Source organism: Tasmannia lanceolata, unplaced genomic scaffold (assembly GCF_043159265.1).
Source record: "Tasmannia lanceolata isolate RefF3 unplaced genomic scaffold, GAP_Taslan_0.1 ptg000013l, whole genome shotgun sequence".
NCBI lineage: Eukaryota > Viridiplantae > Streptophyta > Magnoliopsida > Canellales > Winteraceae > Tasmannia > Tasmannia lanceolata.
In genome coordinates this window covers 31,734,913-31,756,267 of record NW_027518690.1, presented here as the reverse complement: position 1 = coordinate 31,756,267, position 21,355 = coordinate 31,734,913, and the positions used below count along the sequence as shown (strand labels likewise).

At 39.2% G+C, this 21,355-nt stretch overlaps 1 protein-coding gene across 6 annotated transcripts; it reads left to right on the top strand.

The window, feature by feature from the left end:
* The first annotated feature begins 8,703 nt into the window (after positions 1 to 8,703).
* LOC143890014 (ferric reduction oxidase 6-like) lies at positions 8,704 to 20,366 on the top strand. 6 transcript variants are annotated; one of them, XM_077394498.1, is made up of 11 exons: positions 8,719 to 9,015; positions 9,132 to 9,189; positions 9,571 to 9,835; positions 9,925 to 10,015; positions 10,171 to 10,368; positions 10,653 to 10,887; positions 11,142 to 11,469; positions 11,638 to 11,911; positions 13,692 to 13,947; positions 14,048 to 14,483; positions 20,060 to 20,366. In XM_077394498.1, exons 3-11 carry the CDS (start codon positions 9,604 to 9,606, stop codon positions 20,221 to 20,223), a joined length of 2,214 nt encoding a protein of 737 aa, XP_077250613.1. In that variant the 5' UTR covers positions 8,719 to 9,015; positions 9,132 to 9,189; positions 9,571 to 9,603; the 3' UTR covers positions 20,224 to 20,366. The 6 variants fall into 6 exon arrangements, with proteins under 6 accessions (XP_077250614.1, XP_077250609.1, XP_077250613.1 ...); XM_077394496.1 differs by having other exon boundaries at positions 9,132 to 9,304; XM_077394497.1 differs by having other exon boundaries at positions 8,720 to 9,015; positions 9,132 to 9,204.
* The last annotated feature ends 989 nt before the right edge of the window (positions 20,367 to 21,355 follow it).

Here is a 21,355-nt window from a genome sequence, read left to right as displayed (position 1 = left end):
TGCTAATGCGTCGAAAGGGGTTAGGTCAGATTAGATACCGTATTCAAGAAGGGTTTAGTCTATTTTGAAAGGGCTACCGTGTTCAGACGGGTTCACCCTGGAGAGCTAACGTGTCATAACGGGTTCGCTCAGATTTAGATACCGTGTTCAAGACGGGTTTAGTCTGGTTTGAAAGGGCTACCTTGTTCAGACAAGTTTACCCTGGAGAGCTAACCCGTTATAACGAGTCAGCTCGGATTTAGTTACCGTGTTCAAGATGAGTTTAGTTTGGTTTGAAAGGGCTACCGTGTTCAGACGGGTTTACCCTAGAGAGCTAACGCATCGAAAGGGGTTAGCTCAGATTTAGATACCGTGTTCTGACAAATGTACTCTGGTTTGAAAATATTTCAATAGACTCTTGCTGGGGATGATGCCTCATGAGGCTTTTGCTGGTTTTGATTACCTGGTTTGGTCACAAACTCTGTTGTGGACGCGAGTACAAACTTTGTTGGGGATTTAGGTACAAAGTCCACTGGGGATTTGGTTGCAAACTCCGCTGTATATATCATGTTGGAGAATCTGGGAACATACATCCTTTGTTTAAAAGACTAGGTTCAAACTACTCTCTGGGGATGTGGGGTGTTGGTGAGAATAGGATTTATGACAACGTGTTGCCTCGACCCTGGTGAGGAAGACCGTTTGAGCTATCGGAGCTAGTAAGGTTCCTTAGATGCCGTAAATTGGCTGAGAGTCAATCGGGATTGATTCCGATGATGGTGATCCTGACTATGTCGAGGGAGCCGATGTTATACCGACTGCTTTGGAGAATTGATTCTGAAGGGGACATAAACATCCATCAATTAGTGTCGGAATCGGTCGCATTTGATCATGATTTGATGAATCCGTTGACAGACGGATTGCCTGAGCAAGGGTTCACATTCAGGGAGCACCTGACAAATACTTGTTTATCTTGATTCTACTAGGGAGAATGGCTTTGGTATTTTGATTTTCCGAGAGATAAACCAGGGTTTACCAATCTTTTGGATTTGTGTCATGATGACGAAGACTCTCATGAGTCTCTAAGTGACATTGGAGGGTAAATCGAGCTCTGTTGGAGAGGCTTCGGATGGCAAACCATTGCCTTGGAATATTTCCACTGGGGAGTGAATGCTGACACACTCAGCTGGGAAGAAATCGAGACGATTTCGTGCCTTGGGTTAGATTTTGACATGGTGTGAGACTCGTTTGGAGTGAGTGGATTCTGCCACGGATGATGCAAGATATATTGGATTGTCTCTAAGGGTCTCAGAATCCTGATGGAAAAGATTTTTTGGGAGGCTTGGTTGCCTTGGGTATGCTTTATACAGACCTTGCGGGGAAAGATATATGAATCCTTGGTTATTCGGGAGCAAAAAAATAACTCAACTCTACTACGAGGACATCGAATAAATGTGCATGGAAGACTGAGGGAGTGCCCAAAGAGTTGATTGATCCCTCACTGAAAGATTCAGGGAATCCACGGGTGAAACATCAGCGAAACGAGCTGAAAACAGCAAGAGTTTTGAGACTCCTTGATTTGATAGTGAGCTTGCTTAGAGCACCACTATGGAGAGAGGCCAGTTGAGGGACCTTGAGAGTAAAGGAAGTCTTCGGTTTCCAAGCTAAGAGTAGACTCGTCGTCTGCCTCAGATGTAGTCCAGGATCTTCAGGAGCAGGGTTTGACAGACTCTAGTGATGAACAATGATTATTTTAGTCCCCCAGTTGGGGATGAGATGTATTTTATCTTCTGGATTGATCAGACATACATTTGTTATATGGATCAGTTTTTGTTTGTATGCTTTTATCTGCAGTTGTTTGTATTGAAATAAAGAGTATTTTTGTATAAATAGATATATGTTCTAGATGGGTATTTAAACAAAAATGCCCCTAGTATAATTCTTTAAACAACTTGGATTTTTGAGCATTTTTGCATTATTAGCGAAGGCTAATCTTGAGTTTGAGCATTTTGCATTTATTAGCAAAGGCTAATCTTGATTTTGAGCATTTTGCATTATTAGCGAAAGCGAATAGCTAATAATGCAAAATGCCCCTTGCATGGTTTTTTAATGATTTGATCATTTATTTTGCATTATTAGTCATATTTCTATGACTAATAATACAAAATGCCCCTAGTGTATTTATTCTCATAAACAAGAGAAAGCTAATACAAGGCAAGAAACGAGAATAACAATTTTGATGTAATAAAAAGAGGGTTTTCTGAGCACCCCTGATAATGAGGTTACATCTTTCTAAACATTCTTTTCCTGTACACGGAGTACCAAACTGGATCTTGACCTTCTGAGACTTGTACACTGAGTACCGAGCTGGATCTTGATTTCCTGAGACCTGTACTTGGAGTACTGGGCTTGACCTTCTACGATAGGAGAATTCACTGTGTTTTTCTTCAACGTATGATTACCTTCGCTGGGCAAATGACATGGGTGAGGAAAATGAGTTTTTCTTTTCTGAATTCCCATGTAAGGAGGAAAGGAGGAAACTTGATTTTACTGAAACAAATGCTTTTGATTTGTTTAGGTAAGTCGAACCCTAGATAGATGAGTTTAAATATTCTTACACATAGGCAGTGTTCTCTACCTGTGGTTTTTAATCATGGTCCAAAGACCCTTTAGATTGTTTGAAATATTAGCTCATCTTGTTTTGGACCAAAGAATTATTCATCTGGTCATTTTGAAGGTATGCATTGCCAACAATTAAGTTGTCTTTTGCGGATTTTCAACTTAATGGACCGTTTGCACCTTAACTTTTGCTAGAAACGTGATTTTCAATTGTGTTTTTACTGGTGAGATGATCCTAATTTTTGCCTAAGCAGCCCTTTCAGGTTTTAGACTTAGCCGATTTTCAGATCTTCTTGTTCTGGATATTTGGGAAGACATGTGGGGATCCTGAAAAAGGTTTGTTGGTTTTGGAACCTGTGACCGAGCCTGAAATGATCAGGTTGCCTACATATCCAAAAGAAGGATTGGGATCGGGTCAACGTAGTTCGAGGCTTTCTGCTAGGGAACTAGTTGGGTGTTTGGCTTCGCCAAATGTGACTGAACCTGAGATGATCAGGCTACCTACGTACCCCAAAGAGGGATTGAGATCAGGTCCTTGTAGTTTGAGGTTTATTTGGAGGGAAACGGATCGAAGGGGGTAATATGAAGGGTTTTGTTTGGGCTTTGCCAAAGGGTGACCGAACCTGGGTTTGTTAGGCTGCCTACGTACCCCAAAGAGGTTGGGATCAGGTCCGCGTAGTTCGTGGGTTGAAGGTATCTTCAAAGTGGTTTCGAATTTTTGTAAGTGAGTTATTTTGGCTCTGGTTGGCGCATGGATGCCTTTGGATATCTTTTGATTTGATCTAGGTTAGTTGGTTTGAAAATTCTATCTCCATTTTGGTCATGAAGTCTGACGGCTTTTCCGAACAGAATTTTTTCAATGATGTAGGGGTCAGACCGCTTTGGTTTAAATTTTTCCCTTAGATTGAAGACATGAGTTCGGTATTATCTAAACACCATATTCTCTCTCTGGAAGTTACGGCTTAGCTTTGCATCTTTAGTAGGTGCATCAGTTAACTGTCTTGCGACAACTTTGTCTTTGACAAACTTTAGAGTAGTGTTCATGATGTTGAATTTTTACGAATGGTTGTCAGGCGACAGCTAGTGACAACATTAGGGGAGATGACAAACAACCCTTGATCTTTCAAAGGCTTCTTGATATTCAGTGTTCCACTATTTAGATAGTCGTCCTTTGGACAAGCTTTTGTTGAGATTCCTGAAATTGACATAACATCGAACATTTTCATCTTTCGTGGGTACTGGAACAATGTTTGCTAAACACTTAGGATACCTGAACACATTTTAGAAATCCTGCTTTTAGCTACTTGATTTTTGATCTTCGGGAAACCATTCTGGTCTCATTCTTCTGAGCTTTTGCTTCTTTGTCTTGGCTTCTGGGAAGAGAGGGATATGGTGCTGAATAATTTCCTCATTTAATTCTTGCATATCTTTGTATGACCAAGCAAAGACTTCTTTGACAATTTGATTAATTCCGCATGCTCTTCAAGGGATAAGGTTTTGCCAAGCTTAAACTCTTGAAGTAGGGATTTAGTACTAATGTTAATTGTTTCAAACTCATCTTCTAAAGGTTTTGCTTGACGCTTTTTCTCTCGTTTGATTAATTTCTTAAACTTGAGGGGAGTTTCATCTGCATCCTCATTTGAGGAATGTTGTTAATTATATTTTAAAGCATTTACTTCAGAAGAATCGAGAGACACAAGCAAATACGGAGAAAGTTCTTTTATTGATTTGCAAGATACATCGGAGAAAGAACTGACTGACGCGCCCTTATCGGGCTCTTTTACATGTAATGCTTTTTTTATCAAAAGATGAGTCAGAATTGGAAAAGATGTCTGATTCAGAAAACAAGAAGTCTGTATCCGGAAGAGTAAGGAGTGGAATAAAAGTATCCGACCAGTTGGAGGGTTCTGCCTTGCCAGCATCAGTAATCATATTTTGTGGGGAAAACACAAATGCTCATACTTTCCTTCTCGCAGCCATGAACTTTAGAGAGTAATATCTGCCCCCGATGGGGTTACGAAGTGTTTTTTCTCGATAAGGTCTTGGATAACATGTTTTAAAGCGAGACATTTATCGGTTTGGTATTCCCTGCCTTGATGGTACTCACAGCAATCTCCTTTGCTCCAACTTTTTGGCAACGGGCTAGGAGGAGGACGAGGTGTGAGCAAGAACAACTTCTATTCCCAGAGAAGTACCCTCAAGACGGTAGAAGGATTGGCAGGCAAGGGAAAAAATTCCCTTTGAGGTTTTTTCATGATGGTAAGCCCTCGGGATGCATCGTTGTGTTGCCAGATAACGGGTGTTTCAGAAGCTTCTGCGATTTCCTTTACCGTGTTAACTTCTTCGAGTGGAAGGGGTTTTTAAATAATAGCCTCCAGAAAAAATTGAGCATCATTAATCCATCTACGAACCATGTGGGCCTCTATTTTGCTCTCAGTGTTTATGAAGCACTTTAGACTTGCGAAGCAATGAACGGCCATGTCACACAAGGGGAGGGGAGTGGGGGTTTTGATGCCTCATCCCGATCCTCTCTTGCAGAAAGAGATCCAATATTGGTGCTACCGGCTGTTGTAGATCGTGAATGTCCTGGGATAGGTCCGAAGGTTCTGCCATGATGGCGAGAAGAGTTGAAGGATCAGAAGAATCTGAAATTTCTACCGGAGGAGTGGGATTTGGAGAGCAAGGTAGATCCAAGGTTTTCTCCAGACGAGCTTGGGTACGGGACCACGCTTTTGACTTCTTGGGTATGATGGTTTCAAGTGTATGAACTTCCTACCTGCAGATGGGAATATATACACTAGTTTTTAGAATTTTTCCATGCAAGAAAAAAAAGGAGGTATGCAAACAATTGGAAGAGTACAAACAAAACTTTTATTTATATGCCTGACCAATTTTCACAATTTGTATAACAAGGCTTGTGCTAGCCTGACTTCTAACGACATTTTTACAAAATAATTTTACAACACTTTTTGCAAAAAAGGATAGAGAAACTTGACATCTTTTGTACAAGAGCAGTCCACAGGCTGGTGGTTATGAACCGAGCGAAAGGCAACAGGGAGTCAAATGGCTTTTGGAGGCTCTTCATCAAAAGGGATGTGCGAGAGGGGTGCTAAATAGTGGCTTGGATGCACCTGGTCATCCTCAGAGACACATAGAAGGACGTATTCTCTAGACCAAGGATTCAAACATATCTGGTTTTGGTTGTACTCATGGTAAACTTGCTAGAACCTAGCATCCTCCAAGAGATGTCATAGCTTGCACGGGTTTCTAACCAGTTGTACCACTCGGGTTCAACATAAAAGCGAACTTGTAGTCTCCATGACTTAAAGTTCGAGAGGAAGGGGGTTGCCTGGGGATAAGGGATAGCCATGTGAAGTTTTAGACATAGCCAAATGTAGAGCAGAGTTGGACATCCTGTGAAAGAGAGATGAGGTTACCAAGAGATGCTATCGAACCCCTTGAAGGTTTCAGCAAGCATGGAGGGTGCTGGGTTAGCATCTAATGACAATTGGTCCAAAATATTAAGAAGGGTGAGAGAGGCTACAATAGATTCCTGACATAAAAGATACTTTGCGTACACACAAAGTATATAGGCTTCTCGACAACGTTGCTGGAATGCAATGTCTTTTTAAGGTCTCCTTCTGGGATATAGGGATCGATGAGCCTATCTATGTAATGACCGTCTGAGGGTCTCCCGGTTCTTATTTTGGCATGCAAAGCATCCAAAGACATGTGAATTTGTTGATCCTAAAAAAACCCACCTTTTTAAAAGTTAAAACCGAAGAGTTAGCATCGTTTCAATTTTGACCGGATGACAAGGGTTTCTTGTTGGGCAAAGGGCTACTGAGATTTCTAGAAAGATGAGAAAAAGCAGTCGACTCTAGTTCCAAATATGCCCTTCAGAAAATGACCTTTGCCCCTTTCTAAAGACAAGTAATTGAAAAGTTAGTGGCTGAAGAGGGCATTTTTGGCAATTTCAAAACGTCTAGAATTTTTTCTTACATTTTTTAGAGGTAATTGCCCCCCCCCCCCCCCCCCCCCCGGCTCCGTCTCTGCTTTTGCACTAAGGTTTTAAATTTCGGTATCGGAGGTAATTTTGGGGTTAACCAAAACCGAAATTTTAGCCGAAATCCCAAAATTCCGGCCAAATTTTGGTAAGGGCCCGTTTGGATACCTCAGATTTTGGATTTGGATTTGGAATTGAGTTTTCAGTACAAAATGAATAGATCTGCCAGCTCATGTTGAGGGAGACAGAGAGGGAAGGAGTAATTCGTGCTGCAGGGGAGAGGTTGAGGAGCCAGGAGGGTGAAGGAAACTGCCCGATCTGTGGGTATCCAATTTCTTATTTCCACGGATTATTTGGAAATCTGATATTTTTCATTGTCAGTCGCTGAATTCGAAATTCAAGGATTTTATCGGGATCCAACTGTCAACACAAAAAGGGCTGCAAATGTGAGAATTCCAAATCAAAATCTTCTCGGCATCCAAACGGGCCCTAAAGGCTCAAGAAATGTCGTTTTTTGGGCCGAAAATACAGAAATTTCGGCTGAAATTTGGTAAAGGCATAAAAAATTAATATTTTAGCAAAAATTTCGCCGAAATTTCCAAAATTTCAACTGAAATTTGGTAAATTTCGGAACGTTTCAGTTTCGGTCCTCACCGAAATCCGAAATTTCAGGCTGAAATTTAAAACCTTGTTTCACACTAAGGCATTTCACGGCTGACTTTTGCATGAGAGAACAGCCACCTCAGATGAATTAAATGGATAAGACAAATTCATATGAAAATCGAGCCTGCGTGGCCATTCTCTCATGCAAAAATCAGCCATAAAATGCCTTCCCGCTAAATTCCCTAGCAAATCCCTAATTACATATACTCAATATTTCTTGCCCAGAGGAATTTTCAAGACAGGGCCTCATTGTTGTACAATGAAACAACCTTACTAGTTACGACAATGTAGTGAGCCTTTGAATGATCTGAACCGTCCATTTGATAGGCCTTGCTCAGGATCTTCTAGAGCCTAAAGATTTTCAATAGTGTGTATTTTTTGTTGTTGAATCCAGTATTTACCATCATCATGCTTGGTGAGGAAAAGTCACATTTTGTTTTGTTGAACCATACGAGATTCAAAGCAAGTCTTGTCAAATGGATGGTTTAGATCATTCAATGGTAGGAGGCCCACCATGTTACAATGAAGTTGTGCCCTACTGAATCATTCCTCTCTTTCTGATTTTAAGAATGAAAAAATGGTAAAATTTTGATCGGGAGTTCATCCATCACAGTCACAGTCACAGGGGAACCAATCTCATTCCGAACAACGGACATTAGGATTGAGGGGTTGAAATAATCAATGGGTAACACAGACATAATTTTCATCGCCCCGGCAATACTAATACTAATACTACAGGCTAAGACTCACGCAATAATCATTGAAAAGATGCATCACGTGTCTGATGATGATGGGATGGGAGTGTGCCTTCTTCTTCTCGCTACTTTTGTTGGTTTTGTTTGAACACCTCTTTTTCTTGTTTGAACCGTAAAAAAGGTTCACTAAAAGACGAGAGAAAAAGTTCACTGAATGACGAGAGGAGACCCAAAAATGGAGATGATCCAATAAAAGGAAAACAAATAACACTCAATAATATCATAGACTCAAGACAAACAAAAATTACAAGCCGTCAAGGTGGAAGAGAATTGAACAACTCCTTCCTCCCAAGTAGGATCTCCGTACGAACAAAAGCCTTATCGGCTTCATTATTGATTTTGAACTTCATTATTGTTACCAAACATAATTGAGGCCCAAGCCCATAATTCTATGGGATGGGCTTCTGGACTAACCATTTGTACAATGCTTTCCATATTATTAGGAAAAAGTATATGTTCGCCCCTCTTTTTCTTCCCCCGGGCAACCCTCTTGTAATGTAAAAAGAGAAGCATACATACACTAGAGGGGATGGATGGCCCAGGGAAGAAAGGGGGCAAATATATACTTCCCCTCATTATTTCATGAGAAGAGATCATTGCAGTGCCATTATTTCATGGCTTCTCATTATTTTTGGATTGTATTTTCCATGTTACCAGAAGTCATGAGAAGAATAACGACAAACATGAAAAAGCAAACAGCATGCTTTACAACTGAACCAAAAACACATCCACAACCTCGACAATTGAAATTCCAACACGCAATTGAACGTACTACTATACCCTTCTCCTTTTTCTCCTATCATTTCATCCACTCATTCATCCTCACCCATTTCTGTTTGGCCTTCCTTTTCTATCATATTTTCTTGGATTCAATACCAGCTACTTAACTTTTGCATTGTAAGCTCCAAGTTCAGACAGCTTACCCATCGTCTATCTTGATCTCATCTTTCAGAATCTATGCAGCTGACTGAAACATCATCGAGAAACAAGCAACAGGTGCTCATCGATTCAGATAAATACGTAGAGATTTAATATTTGCCAACCAGCAGTCTTTAGTTTATGCAATGAAATTTATAGTTTCAAGCTAAACTTGGTTGATTTTTTGGTTGCAGTAAAACATGATATCTTTAACCAAGCAGTGATGGGTGTTCAGTAATTCGGGAGAAAGAGGTCGATAGATTGAAAGTTCAGTATTGACAAGTCCTAACTATTACTTTTTATTTAGCCATCAAGTGGAAATTCAAATGTATCAAATAGATAGTCGTAGGGAATCATATTAGGCGAGGTAATCTAGCTAGATTAGGCAACTTAATTAGAAAATCTATCTTTCCTTGTTAATAGAAAAATCTTTCATTTTACAAGATATTCAAAGAGTTGCTAAATTTGTTTTTTCTATTGAATGGATGTAATCAAGTCTAAGATCATTGAGAAAAAAGTAATCTGTATTCGTCAATTCAGACAGAAAGCCCAACTAGCTATATCTTTAAATTTTAGTTTAAAATTTTTATTATGTTTTGACTTCTGAATATGAATAGCTCTCTGTCAGTACAGAACTTTGTTTCTCAGACTGTGCTTCATCATACGATGGAGGAACGTCCAGTTGGTGAAGCAGTTATCTCAAACAGGAGGCTTGAACAAGATCCAGTCAAGTGGAGACTGTCACCATCAGTTTTTATGAAATGGGCACTCAAAACTTCCATGTGGTTGATCTTTGTCACTTGGATCGCTATGTTTTTCCTTTACCCAAGCAAATCAATGGAGGGAATGTTTCAGAAATTGTTTCATGCTACTGGAAGAACATTTTTCGGAATCCTGGGTGGGCTTTAGTATTTTTCGTTTCACTTTTCTGTTTTAGCCTAATTGATGATTGAACTATGACATTCCAATTTTGTTTGCGAATTTCAGGAGCTGTCTTTCTGACTTTCAGTGCCCCAATTCTCATCATTGCATTTCTAGCTATGATATACTTGGCTGCCTTTCCCAGAGAATATCATGAGTATGCCCTTGATCTCCTAATTTCTCTTCTAAACTGTATCAACTTCTATCTCTGCTTGCCAGTTGAACACAATGGGTAGAATAATTAAGCCTCATTTCCTTGAGGTTCTTTGGAAATCTTCATCCTAGATAATCTTTTTCTTGTTCTGATTCTAGGAAGAAGAAGCCTGACTTTTTAAGGTTTCGCTTAAGGACGTTCCCTGTCCTCATCAATGGACCACTGGGGATTGTCTCCGCTGCAGAATTGATTGGGATGTTCATGTTTACAGCATATATTATCTGGGCCTTTTCTGCTTATACAATACAAAATCACCGATCAATATCAAAAATGACATTGCCTTCTAAAGAGAAGAGGTAAAGTTAATTTGGACCTTACCACCTATCCATCATGTTTGATAGATCCAGAGAGGAAACTACTTTGATTCAATTTTGATCTAATTGATGCTTTTATGGTATTTATCTCTTCTGGAACAACGCAAGAACTTTAGTTTGATAACCAGAAACATCGGTACTTTAATGTTTGATATAATTTTTTTTTGAAAGATAAATGTTTGATATAAAATTGAAAACTCATTTATTTGGAAGAAGGCTTTAGGTGGAGACTAATGGGTGGAATGCTTTGATTATTTTTTTTGCAGTTACTTAATGATAGAGAGATCGGGGCGGCGCCTAGGTTCGATTGGATTGTCGTGCTTAGGATTTTTGTTTCTCCCAATTGCGAGGGGATCGATACTTCTCCGCCTCATAGATGTCCCCATGGAGCATGCAACCAAATACCATATATGGTTGGGACATGTTGTAATGGCGATCTTTACGTTACATGGACTCTGTTATGTAGTTGTATGGTCTCTGCAGGGTCGTCTCCTACACCAAGTGAGTTCTGATGCCAGTTTTATGCTTGCAATGTGGTACAGTTCTTTGTTTCTTGATTTCTGGAGTTCTGCAGTGGAAGTTGAGCTATGTGGGGAAAAAACTTTGTTTCATGTTTCTTCTTTTTCTTTGTAATAAGTAAATTTTGAATGAAGCTTCTTATGTTGAATGGGTTTTGTACTCTACAGTCTAGGTACAGTTATATACACTAGATAACTATTTTGATTTCACCAATTTTAATTGGTTTGTGTGTACAGATAATCCGATGGAAAAGCAATGGTTTTTCCTACCTCCCTGGGGTGATCAGCCTATTGACTGGTCTCTTAATGTGGGTGACATCTTTACCTCCAGTGAGGAAGAAGTATTTTGAACTCTTCTATTACACCCATCAACTCTATGCAATTTTCATCATCTTCCTAGCCTTGCATGTTGGAGACTCCATTTTCAGTGTAGCTGCAGGAGGGATCTTCCTTTACCTACTTGATCGCTTTTTGAGGTTTTGCCAATCACGCAAAACAGTTGATATAGTTTCAGCGACAATCCTGCCATGTGGAACAGTAGAACTGGTTCTTTCAAAGCCAAGAAGTACTACTACTTCCCCAATATTTAATTCTTATGAAAGTAGAAAATTTTCTGTTAAGTAGCATATTTTCTCATTCAAACTTTTTTCTCTTTTGTAGTAATATTGTGGGATTTTCTGTCAAGCAATTTACTGGGCTTTTATGTCTTCTGACTACTATTTAAATGTCTCAGATCTGAGTTACAATGCTCTCAGTTTTATTTTCATTAGAGTAAGGGAGCTATCTTGGCTGCAGTGGCATCCCTTCAGTGTTTCTTCCAGTCCTTTGGAAGGTAGACGCCATCTTTCAATTCTTATAAAGGTTCTGGGAGAATGGACTGGGAAGCTGAGAGAGAATATCACAAAAGCTTCAGAGCAGCCTCAAAAAGACTTTCCATATCAAAGTCATCCTAGGATAACAACTTCTGTTGAGGGGCCATATGGACATGAGTCAGAATACTACTTGACGTATGTTCTTTTCTTTCGAAAATGAGTTGCTCTAGATTGTAGATAGTGACAGCACATTTCTCAACACATTTTAGCATTTGATTTACTATTTTAAACTTGTTGATAATGAAGGGACGGATCTTTGTTTGATCTTTTATTCGTATCCTCTTTCCTTGGATTGGGACTAGGACACATCCATCAAAGATTCAGTATGCAATTTGAATGAGATAGAAAAATGGTTTTCAATTAGTAATTGAGGTTACACAAAATTGGAGCTAAAAAGGGAGGTAGGTGTATGTGCTCGTGGGAAGCATATAAGCACTCTATCCCATTCCATTGATCAGGAGTCATTGAAAAAGCCAGACCGGTATGGTCTCTATTCTTGGAATCCTGAATAGGGTGATACGATACCGCCGATCACTCTACATATGTCTCTCCCCCATCAATCGATACTTGTTGAAGTAACCGCCAATCACTCTACATATGCCTATCCCCCATCAATCGATACTAGTTGAAGTAATTGAAATTCCCATATTTGTCCGATGAGAAATTCGAAACGAAAAACGAAAGAAATAAGTATCCCTCTGCCGGGAATTAGATCCTGCTCCTTGTCCCCACTCTTCACAGAAAATGGAGAGATGAGTTGATGGATTTATCGGATCCTAGTTCGGGATTGACGGGGCTCGAACCCGCAGCTTCCGCCTTGACAGGGCGGTCCTCTGACCGATTGAACTACAATCCTGGGTAAATGAGGTGTACATCATACATCTTCGTATGAATTCATTAGAAATCATTTATTTCTATTTTAAAGCAGAGAGATAATATCACAAAAGCTTCAGAGCAGCCTCAAAAAGACATTCCATATCAAAGTTATCCTAGGATAACAACTTCTGTTTAGGGGCCATATGGGCATGAGTACGAGTACTACTCGACGTATCTTATTTTCTTTCATTTTGAGTTGCTCTAGATGGTAGATAGTGACAGCACATTTCTTAACATGTTTTAACATTTGATTTACTATTTTAAACTTGTTGATAACATGCGAAGAGTCCTCAAGAACTAATTCTTCTGATAGGGTGATGAAATGTAGAGAAATATATTTCTACTATGAGACCACGTGCTGGAAATGAAGTTTCCAAGAAACTAAACTCTACTCAATTTAATGGTAAGAATTGACAAGGTTACGAGAGGATGACTTGAGCAGAAAATTTATAACACACAGGTCCATAGGCGATTAAGAGAAATACATTCCACTACAAAATATCATTTTTGGAGTTTCACAGCTAAAAATCATGCAGACTCTGTCTATTAGAAAAATGAGCAAACAGAAGTTCATCTCTTAAAGATCAAAAGGCTACAAAATGGGGTCTATCACCCTTTCAACACTTTATCATCTTATGGATAAAGAAAACCCTTCTATTCTTGGGAGGCTCCTGAAAAGTAATTTTCCCCAAACCAATACACTATGAAGCATAAAAGCTTCATATTTTCAGTAGATTGTGTAAATATTCACCAGCTTGCAGAGGAATATCTCCAAAACCCAATGTAATGGGGACCCCAGCCATAGGAATATTGGAGGTCTTTCCTAAATCACCCTCTAATTTTTCATACCTTATATAACTGAAAATCAATGTTATAGGAAAACAAAATGACACGTCTTCCTACATTTTGCTCTATTTAAAATTTTGATTTCTTGCTTCACATTTCACCGCCTAGTATAAATTATCTTTCCTTAGTAGGTAGTATTCAACTGTTTACATATTATAGATAACTGACCTCCCAGAACTTTTCTCTCTCTTAGGTATGAAAACCTTATTTTGGTAGCTGGTGGCATTGGCATTTCACCATTTTTGGCTATCCTGAAAGACATCTTGTACCGGCTTAGGGAGAATAAACCATGTGTACCGAAAAAGGTTTTAGTTATTTGGGCTGTGAAAAAATATGAGGACCTCTCTCTTCTGTCTATGCTTGATGCTAAGTCCATCTGCCCATCTTTTCACGATAAATTGCATTTAGAAATCCAAACTTATGTCACTCAAGAATCGGAGCCTGTATTGGTAGGTGTGGACTCCCCGTCATTTGAGGCATCTTTTACATAATACTTCCTCCCACATAGTATAATTATAGAAATATTCAATAGCTAATTTCTAACTGCAGGAAGATGGAAAGCTCTGTGAAAGTGTGGGCTGTTCCTCTTTTCCTATGACCAACGGAAGTAGCATGTCCAGTTTGGTTGGTACAGGGAATAATATATGGTCTGGGGTTTACTTTATCTCATCTACAATTGGCTTTATCATCTGCTTGGGTTTGATGGAAGCATTTTATATAACACCTTTTCATGTAACACGTTGGTGGTTCAAAGGGCTTCTATTCATCATATGCATGATTGCAAGTGTTTTCTTGTTTGGAGGTTTTGTGGTCATCTTGTGGCACTATTGGGAAAGAAAAGTTTTAAGCCGCGAGAAATATATGAATGGAGATGACAAGAGTAGATCTACACAGTATAATGAGCCAAAGAAACAACTTGTTGCATGTCAACCAAATCTTGCTAGCTCAAGTAGTACACAGTATGGATACAGGCCAGACTTCCAAGGTAATCTTTCTAACTCAACCATATAGATCCTGCTTTAATTGTTTGTTCATATAAATCAAATAACTGCATGTACTTTACTTTTGCATTATATAATTCTCTTGTATAAAGTTTTCTACTCCTCTGTTTGAAGTATCATTTCTTTCATTAATTATAAGTGGTAATTAAGGGTCTTACTGGTTTAAAGTATAAAGTTCACTCACTCTTTAACAACAAGATCGGTCTCCTAAACAAACTAAAAAGAAGCCCCCATTTGAATAGATTTTAAAGACTTATGGTTACCCAGCCTCCAACGTGGAAGGAGTTCCAGACGCATTCGGCAAAGCTTGGAGAAATTTTCCTAGATCTTCTACAACCTAGATTAGGACGAGCCCTTTATATCTTGCACAATAGATGAGCAGTTGAATCTGGGTGTTGCTCTTTTGGCACTAAATTCATAAATTCCTACTGCCAATCAAGTGAAACAAGAAAATGATCAATATCCATGTGATAAGGATCGAAAGGGGTATTGGGAATGAAACACAAATATTTAAAAGTAAGCAAACCGAGTAATTCGCATAGATAGTCTTCCTTTGTATTTACCACATTGAGTTTTCCAGACATAAATTGTCAAATTAATTTTTTTTTTGAATGGTCAAATTAATTTCTTTTCTTCTAAACCTATTGTTTTTTATTTAGATCAATCTAATGTCAATGGGAATCTTGCATTTAGGAGTGCTGCTCAATGTCTAAGTTCTCTCCTTAGAAATGATCCCGAACCTCTCAAAAATTATGTCCATAGAGTTTCGTGAGACATGTTATGAATTTTGTATTGGGTTTGAGAATGATCTTTCCGTAAGAGTTTTAAGACAACTGACTCCCTTGAAAATATGATAGTAAATGGAGGTGCCCCATGTTTTCACTGTAGTCTTGATAGGGTTATTGATGATTTTTATAGTTCAATACTTATAATATGTATTTGAAAAGTTATGATCGAATTCAGACGATTGATTTTCGTAGAGCCCGAAAGATGTTGATTGTAGACCATTGTGCCTTGTGCATCAAGGCAGAAGAACGCGTGGACCGTATCTTCATTCACTGCATAGTCGCCAGGGAGGTGTGGGGTGGGGTTTTGTCCAGGTTTGAAATGAGTTGGGTATTCCCCTCTAATCTCCGAGACTTGCTTGAGGGTTGGCAGTCGGTCCCATGGAGGAAAAAAGGGGGGGTGCTTTGTTCGATTTCTTTAGTAGCTACCATGTGGGTTCTACGGAAGGAAAGGAATGCAAGATTTTTTGAAGGAGTGGCCAGGTCATCCTATTTTCTTTTTTATCAAAGTCATAGCCCTAACCATTGCTTCGGCTAAGTCTCTCCCTCTATTCCACTTTGTTTCAGCATTTTGATTTATGGGAAGGTTGGAGAGTGATTTGGTATAGCAAGGAAAACCGATCCATGGTTCTGCAGCAGTAAAAGCCTCCTCCCAATGGGATGAGGAAGCTGAATTTTGATGGTTCTAGTTTTAGTAACCCTGGGCCAGATGGGATTGGAGGTGTTGTAAGGGATTCCTTGGAGGAGGTTATCTAGGCTTTCTCAGGGTCCATTGGTTCAGCAGATGCTAGTGAGGCAGAGGTAAGGGCTGTTCATCAAGGTATTATTAATCTGGGTAGAGATGGCTTGGCCCATACAATTATAGGAGATTCGCTTAATGTAATAAGGTGGCTCAAGGGCTCTCTAGTTCTGCCTTGGAGATTTGGTCATTTCTTCGACGAGATTAAAGATATTCGTAGGGTCCTCAATTAGCTATGTGCATGTGAGAAGATCTGCTCATGGGATGGCCGACAGACTCGCTAGGGAGGGAGTTCATAAGTAGGATCTTGAGTTTTTTTATTTTTTTACCTACTTGACTGGGTTTATTTTTGTACTTTTGTATTTCTATTTTAGTATAGCTCGTTGTACTATCAGTGTGGACTTCCTCGGTCTGCAGTTTTTAATGAAATTGTTTGCCATTCAAAAAAAAAAGTATTTGAAAAGTCCATAATTTGCCCCTTTTTGATGTATGATGCCTAGATTGAACGATATATATATATATATATATATATATATATATATATATATATAAGGAAAGTGTTTCTAGTCGGCCGGCTAGAGAACCTTCTCTAGTTCGCCGACCAAAAAACACAGTGGGCCCACATTATTTGGATAATCCAAAACATTCATTTGATAGGCCCCGGCATAGATAGGGTGTGCCCAAAAAATCAGCTGCGTAGGATCATCCAAACCCTTTGCTTTGTGGAGGTTAAAAATGGACAGATTTGTGGAGTTTATCGCGTCCATTTTAACCTCCATAAATCGAAGGGTTAGGATGATCCTATGGAGATGATTTTTTAGGCACATCCTATCTATGACAGGGCCCACCAAATGAATGCTTTGGATCATCAAAACAACGTGGGCTCACTGTGTTTTTAACCTCCACTGTCCATTTTTAACCTCCACAAATCGAAGGGAGCTGATTTTTTGGGCACACCCTATATATGCCAGGGCCCATCAAATGAATACTTTGGATCATCCAAACAACATGGGCCCACTGTGTTTTTGGTCGGCGGACTAGAGAAGGTTCTCTAGCCGACTGACTAGAAACACTTTCCTTATATATATATATATATATATATATAGAGAGAGAGAGAGAGAGAGAGAGAGAGAGAGAGGAAACTGTTGGTGAGCTAGCTTGCCCAATCACATGGGTCCCACATTTTAGGGAGTGATCCAAACCATTCATTTGCAAGGCCTTATCATAGATAGGGTGTACACCAAAAATCAGCTTCATAGGATCATCCTAACCCCTCCATTTGTGGAGGACAAAAATGGCCCATTTTTGTCCTCCACAAATGGAGGGGTTAGGATGATCCTATGGAGCTGATTTTTGGTACATCCCCCATCTATGTAAGGGACTTTCAAATGAATGGTTTGGATCATCCTAACAAAGTGGGCCCCCATGTGATTGGGCAAGCTAGCTCACCATAAGTTTGGTGAGCTTAAGCTCACCAACAGTTTCCTCATATATATATATATATATATATATATATATAGAGAGAGAGAGAGAGAGAGAGAGAGAGAGAGAGAAAAGTGTAGCTACACATACGTGTAGCTAACTTAGCTACATCGATGGCTTAAAATACAGTAGGCCCACATTGTTTGGGTGATCCAAACCATTTATTTGATAGGCCCTCACATAGATAGGGTGTGCCCAAAAAATCAGCTCCATTGGATGATCCCAACCCTTCAAACTGTGGAGGCAAAAATGGACAGATTTGTGAAGGTTTTTACACGTCCATTTTTGCCCCCACAAATCGTAGGGTTGGGATGATCCTATGGAGCTAATCTTTTGGGCACACCCTATCTACGTGAGGGCCCACTATATTTTAAGGCGTCGGTGTAGCTAAGTTAGCTACACGTATGTGTAGCTACACTTTTCACACACACACACATACACACACACACACACACACACACACACACATATATATATATATATATATATATATATATATATATATATAAGAATAGTGTTTATGAGCTCGAGCTCAGATAGGGCCCATGTTTTTTAGGGGATCCAAAGCATTCATTTAAAAGGCCCTATCATGGATAGCGTGTGTATCAAAAATCAGGTCCATAGGATCATCCTAACCCGTCCATTTGTGGAGGGAAAAATGGACAGATACGGTTTCTCTACAAATCTGCCCATTTTCCCCTCCACAAATGGAAGGGTTAAGATGATCCAATGAGGCTGATTTTTTTTGGACACCCTATCCATAATAGGGGCTTCCAAATGAATGCTTTGGATTCCCCAACAATGTGGGCCCGCAACTGTTTCTGAGCTCGAGCTCATATAATCTTATCTGAGCTCTAGCTCAAAAACATTACTCTCTCTCTCTCTCTCTCTCTCTCTCTCTCTCTCTCTCTCTCTCTCTCTATATATATATATATATATATATATATATAGGGATTTGCTAGCGTCCATCGCAGAAGGCATTTCACGATTGGTCTGTTGCATCTGACAACAACCACCCTGTGAATGAAGACAAAATCTGCTAAAAGGTGAGCCTCTCTGGCTGATGTCAGATGCAACAGACCATCTGCGAAAAGCCTTCTCCGATGGACGTTAGCAAAACCCACATACACACACACACACACATGTATATATATATACACATGTATATATCGGAAATTTGTTTTTGTGCTCAAGCGCAGATAGCTTATCTGGGCTCGAGTGCAGAAAACAAGGGTGGGCCCACATTTTTTTTTTTTGCACGGGGGGAGGGGTCCAAAGCATTCATGTGATGGGTCCTGCCATAGATAGGGTGTGTTTAGAAACCTCGCCCCCTAACCATTACACCATAGACATCTAACTAACAATTTCGATAAGGCATTTCTTACATCGAACTGATGTAATGGCCAATCTTTCACTGCATCTTCCGCTCCAATAATGGAAAGCAAGCATCTAGCATTATTTACATAAGCGAACAACATAATTTAACTTAATCATACTCAACTCAATTCAACAAAGCCTTTGTCCCAAACTAGTTGGGGTCGGCTAAATGAATTCTTTAGGAAAAAAATTCATGAAGAAGATAAAAGGAATCTGCAAGTCTCTAATTCTGGTTCTAGTTGGGTTCTTCTACGTGGATCATTTTCTTCCATTCTCTATTATGTTCCTAGCTATCAAGTCTTTCCTCACTGTTTCTACCCAAGTTGTTTTAGGTCTGCCCCTACCTCTTTTTACTCCATCAATTTGGCACGAGTCGCCTCTTCTCACCGGAGCACCCAAGGGCCTACGTTGGATATGTCCAAACCATCTTAAGCGGTGCTCTCTCATCTTCTCCTCAATTGGTGTCACCCCTACCTTTTTACGAATGTCTTCATTTTTAATTCTATCTAACCTTGTATGGCCACACATCCATCTAAGCATTCGCATCTCCGTTACATTCATCTTATGCACATGCTGCGTCATGGTGGTCCAACATTTTGAGCCGTACAGCATGGCTGGCCTCACAGCTGTCTTATAAAACTTACCCGTCAACTTGGTAGGGATTTTACGGTCGCATAGAACTCCTGAGGCAAGCTTCCACTTCAACCAACCTGCTCTTATTCTATGGTTAATTTCCTCTTCAATCTCTCCTTCCTTATGTAGAATTGAACCAAGATAGCGAAAGATATCCCTCTTAGGTACCTCCTGTCCACTCATATTTACTACATCATCGTCCCGCCTCCTTACATTACTAAATCATACAAAAAGGTAAAATGTTAAATCGCTAACCAATTACAAAATTGTCATCTTATGCAGCAGATCTCTATCAACATGTTTGTACATAGCATTTGAAGTTTATTTGGGTCAGAATAGAATTTAAGTACTTTAATAGTTTAATCTTTAGATTGTTTTGGAACTTCTATACTGACTTCTATCTTTGTGATGTTGGGCAACTTTCCCATTTTGTTAGTCCTCACAAATGTCGTATATAATTCAACAATCACTGAATATCACATAACTGATTATTCTCTCAGAATTTCCTACTTAACACCCAGATCTATATGTGGTTATTTTTCAGAAATTTTCAACTCAGTCTCAGAACGTTGGGGAAAAGCTGACATTGGTGTCATTGTATGTGGCCCTCGAAACCTTCGATCTAGTGTTGCTGCTGAGTGCAGGTCCCGAACCATGGTGGGCAATCAAACAATCTTCCACTTCAATTGCCACAGCTTTGATCTGTAACGCCCTTTCAAGTATGGCTACACAACAAAGCCTTCAGTCGACTGGCCGCACTCAACAAATGATCTCAATCATTGAACAATTATTCTGCATGTATGGTGGGGAAATTTGGGTCCTGATAAATGGGTGACCTTATTGGTATTGAATACAGTATTCAAAACAAACATACAAAGGAAAAAAGTCTAATAGCCCATATCATGTGCACAAATGCACACATTTACTTTTCTTTTATTGTGAGCACAAATACAAATTTTTTTTTTCTCTTTTTCTTTTATTACATTTGCCCTTTATTCTACTATTAAAAAAAAATGCCCTTTATTCTTCTTGAACACACTTAATTCTACTTTTGTCAATTTATTTTGTTGCTTCTTGCTTTTCTTGAACTCCCTTCACTCTCCTCTCATTCATCACTTTCTTTTTCTGTTCTGAAACTCCTCAAATCGGTAGAGGAAAATTCACATAAAATGTCAACGTAGTTTTTTTTTCCTTTTTATTATTTGAAAATGGGAAAGTGGATGAGTTTATTTAAGGAGAATCATTAATATCATCCAACTTTTTTAGTCTGTTTATTTTTTAGAAACTTAGAGAACGAAGTGAAGATATATATCTTTCAAAGAATGATAAAATCTAAAATTGGAGAAAATGGATTAAAGCATTCCAGTTTTTAATGGAATTTCAAACACACTTAATTCCCAACTCCCATTTTTCACTCTCAACCCGTCTATTCATGAGATGTATCACTCCAGTTTTTTGGGAGGGGTATTGACTATAACTTAATCAAATTTTAAGGTGTAGCGGTATTAAATATAACTTGATAAATTTTAGGCTGTTTAATTTGTGAGATGATCGGTCCACCCAAATTTAACCTCTAAGGAAACTGATATTTATACACCTTTTTAAAAGTAGGAGAGTGAATTCTCTTTCTATAGTATAGAACTATAGAGGAATTCTTTGGGTGGGGTGTTGTGCTCTTTCTCCAGTCCTATTGGGACGGCCGATTCTAGTGAGGCAGAAGTAAAAGCTGCTCATCAAGGTATAAAGTATATTTCAAGTGAAATCTTGAGCTTGTTAATTGTGGAAAGTGACTCAATGAATGTAATTAGATGACTAGGAGGTGCGCGAGTACCGCCTTGGA

Excerpts from the sequence above, each read along its gene's own strand:
- LOC143890014 (XM_077394494.1), top strand. The coding sequence starts at position 8,977 with ATGCAGCTGACTGAAACATCATCGAGAAACAAGCAACAG. Across the intron at positions 9,016-9,570 it reads CATCGAGAAACAAGCAACAG|AACTTTGTTTCTCAGACTGT; the intron begins GTGCTCATCGAT and ends CTGTCAGTACAG. Across the intron at positions 11,912-13,691 it reads GAGTCAGAATACTACTTGAC|GTATGAAAACCTTATTTTGG; the intron begins GTATGTTCTTTT and ends TCTCTCTCTTAG.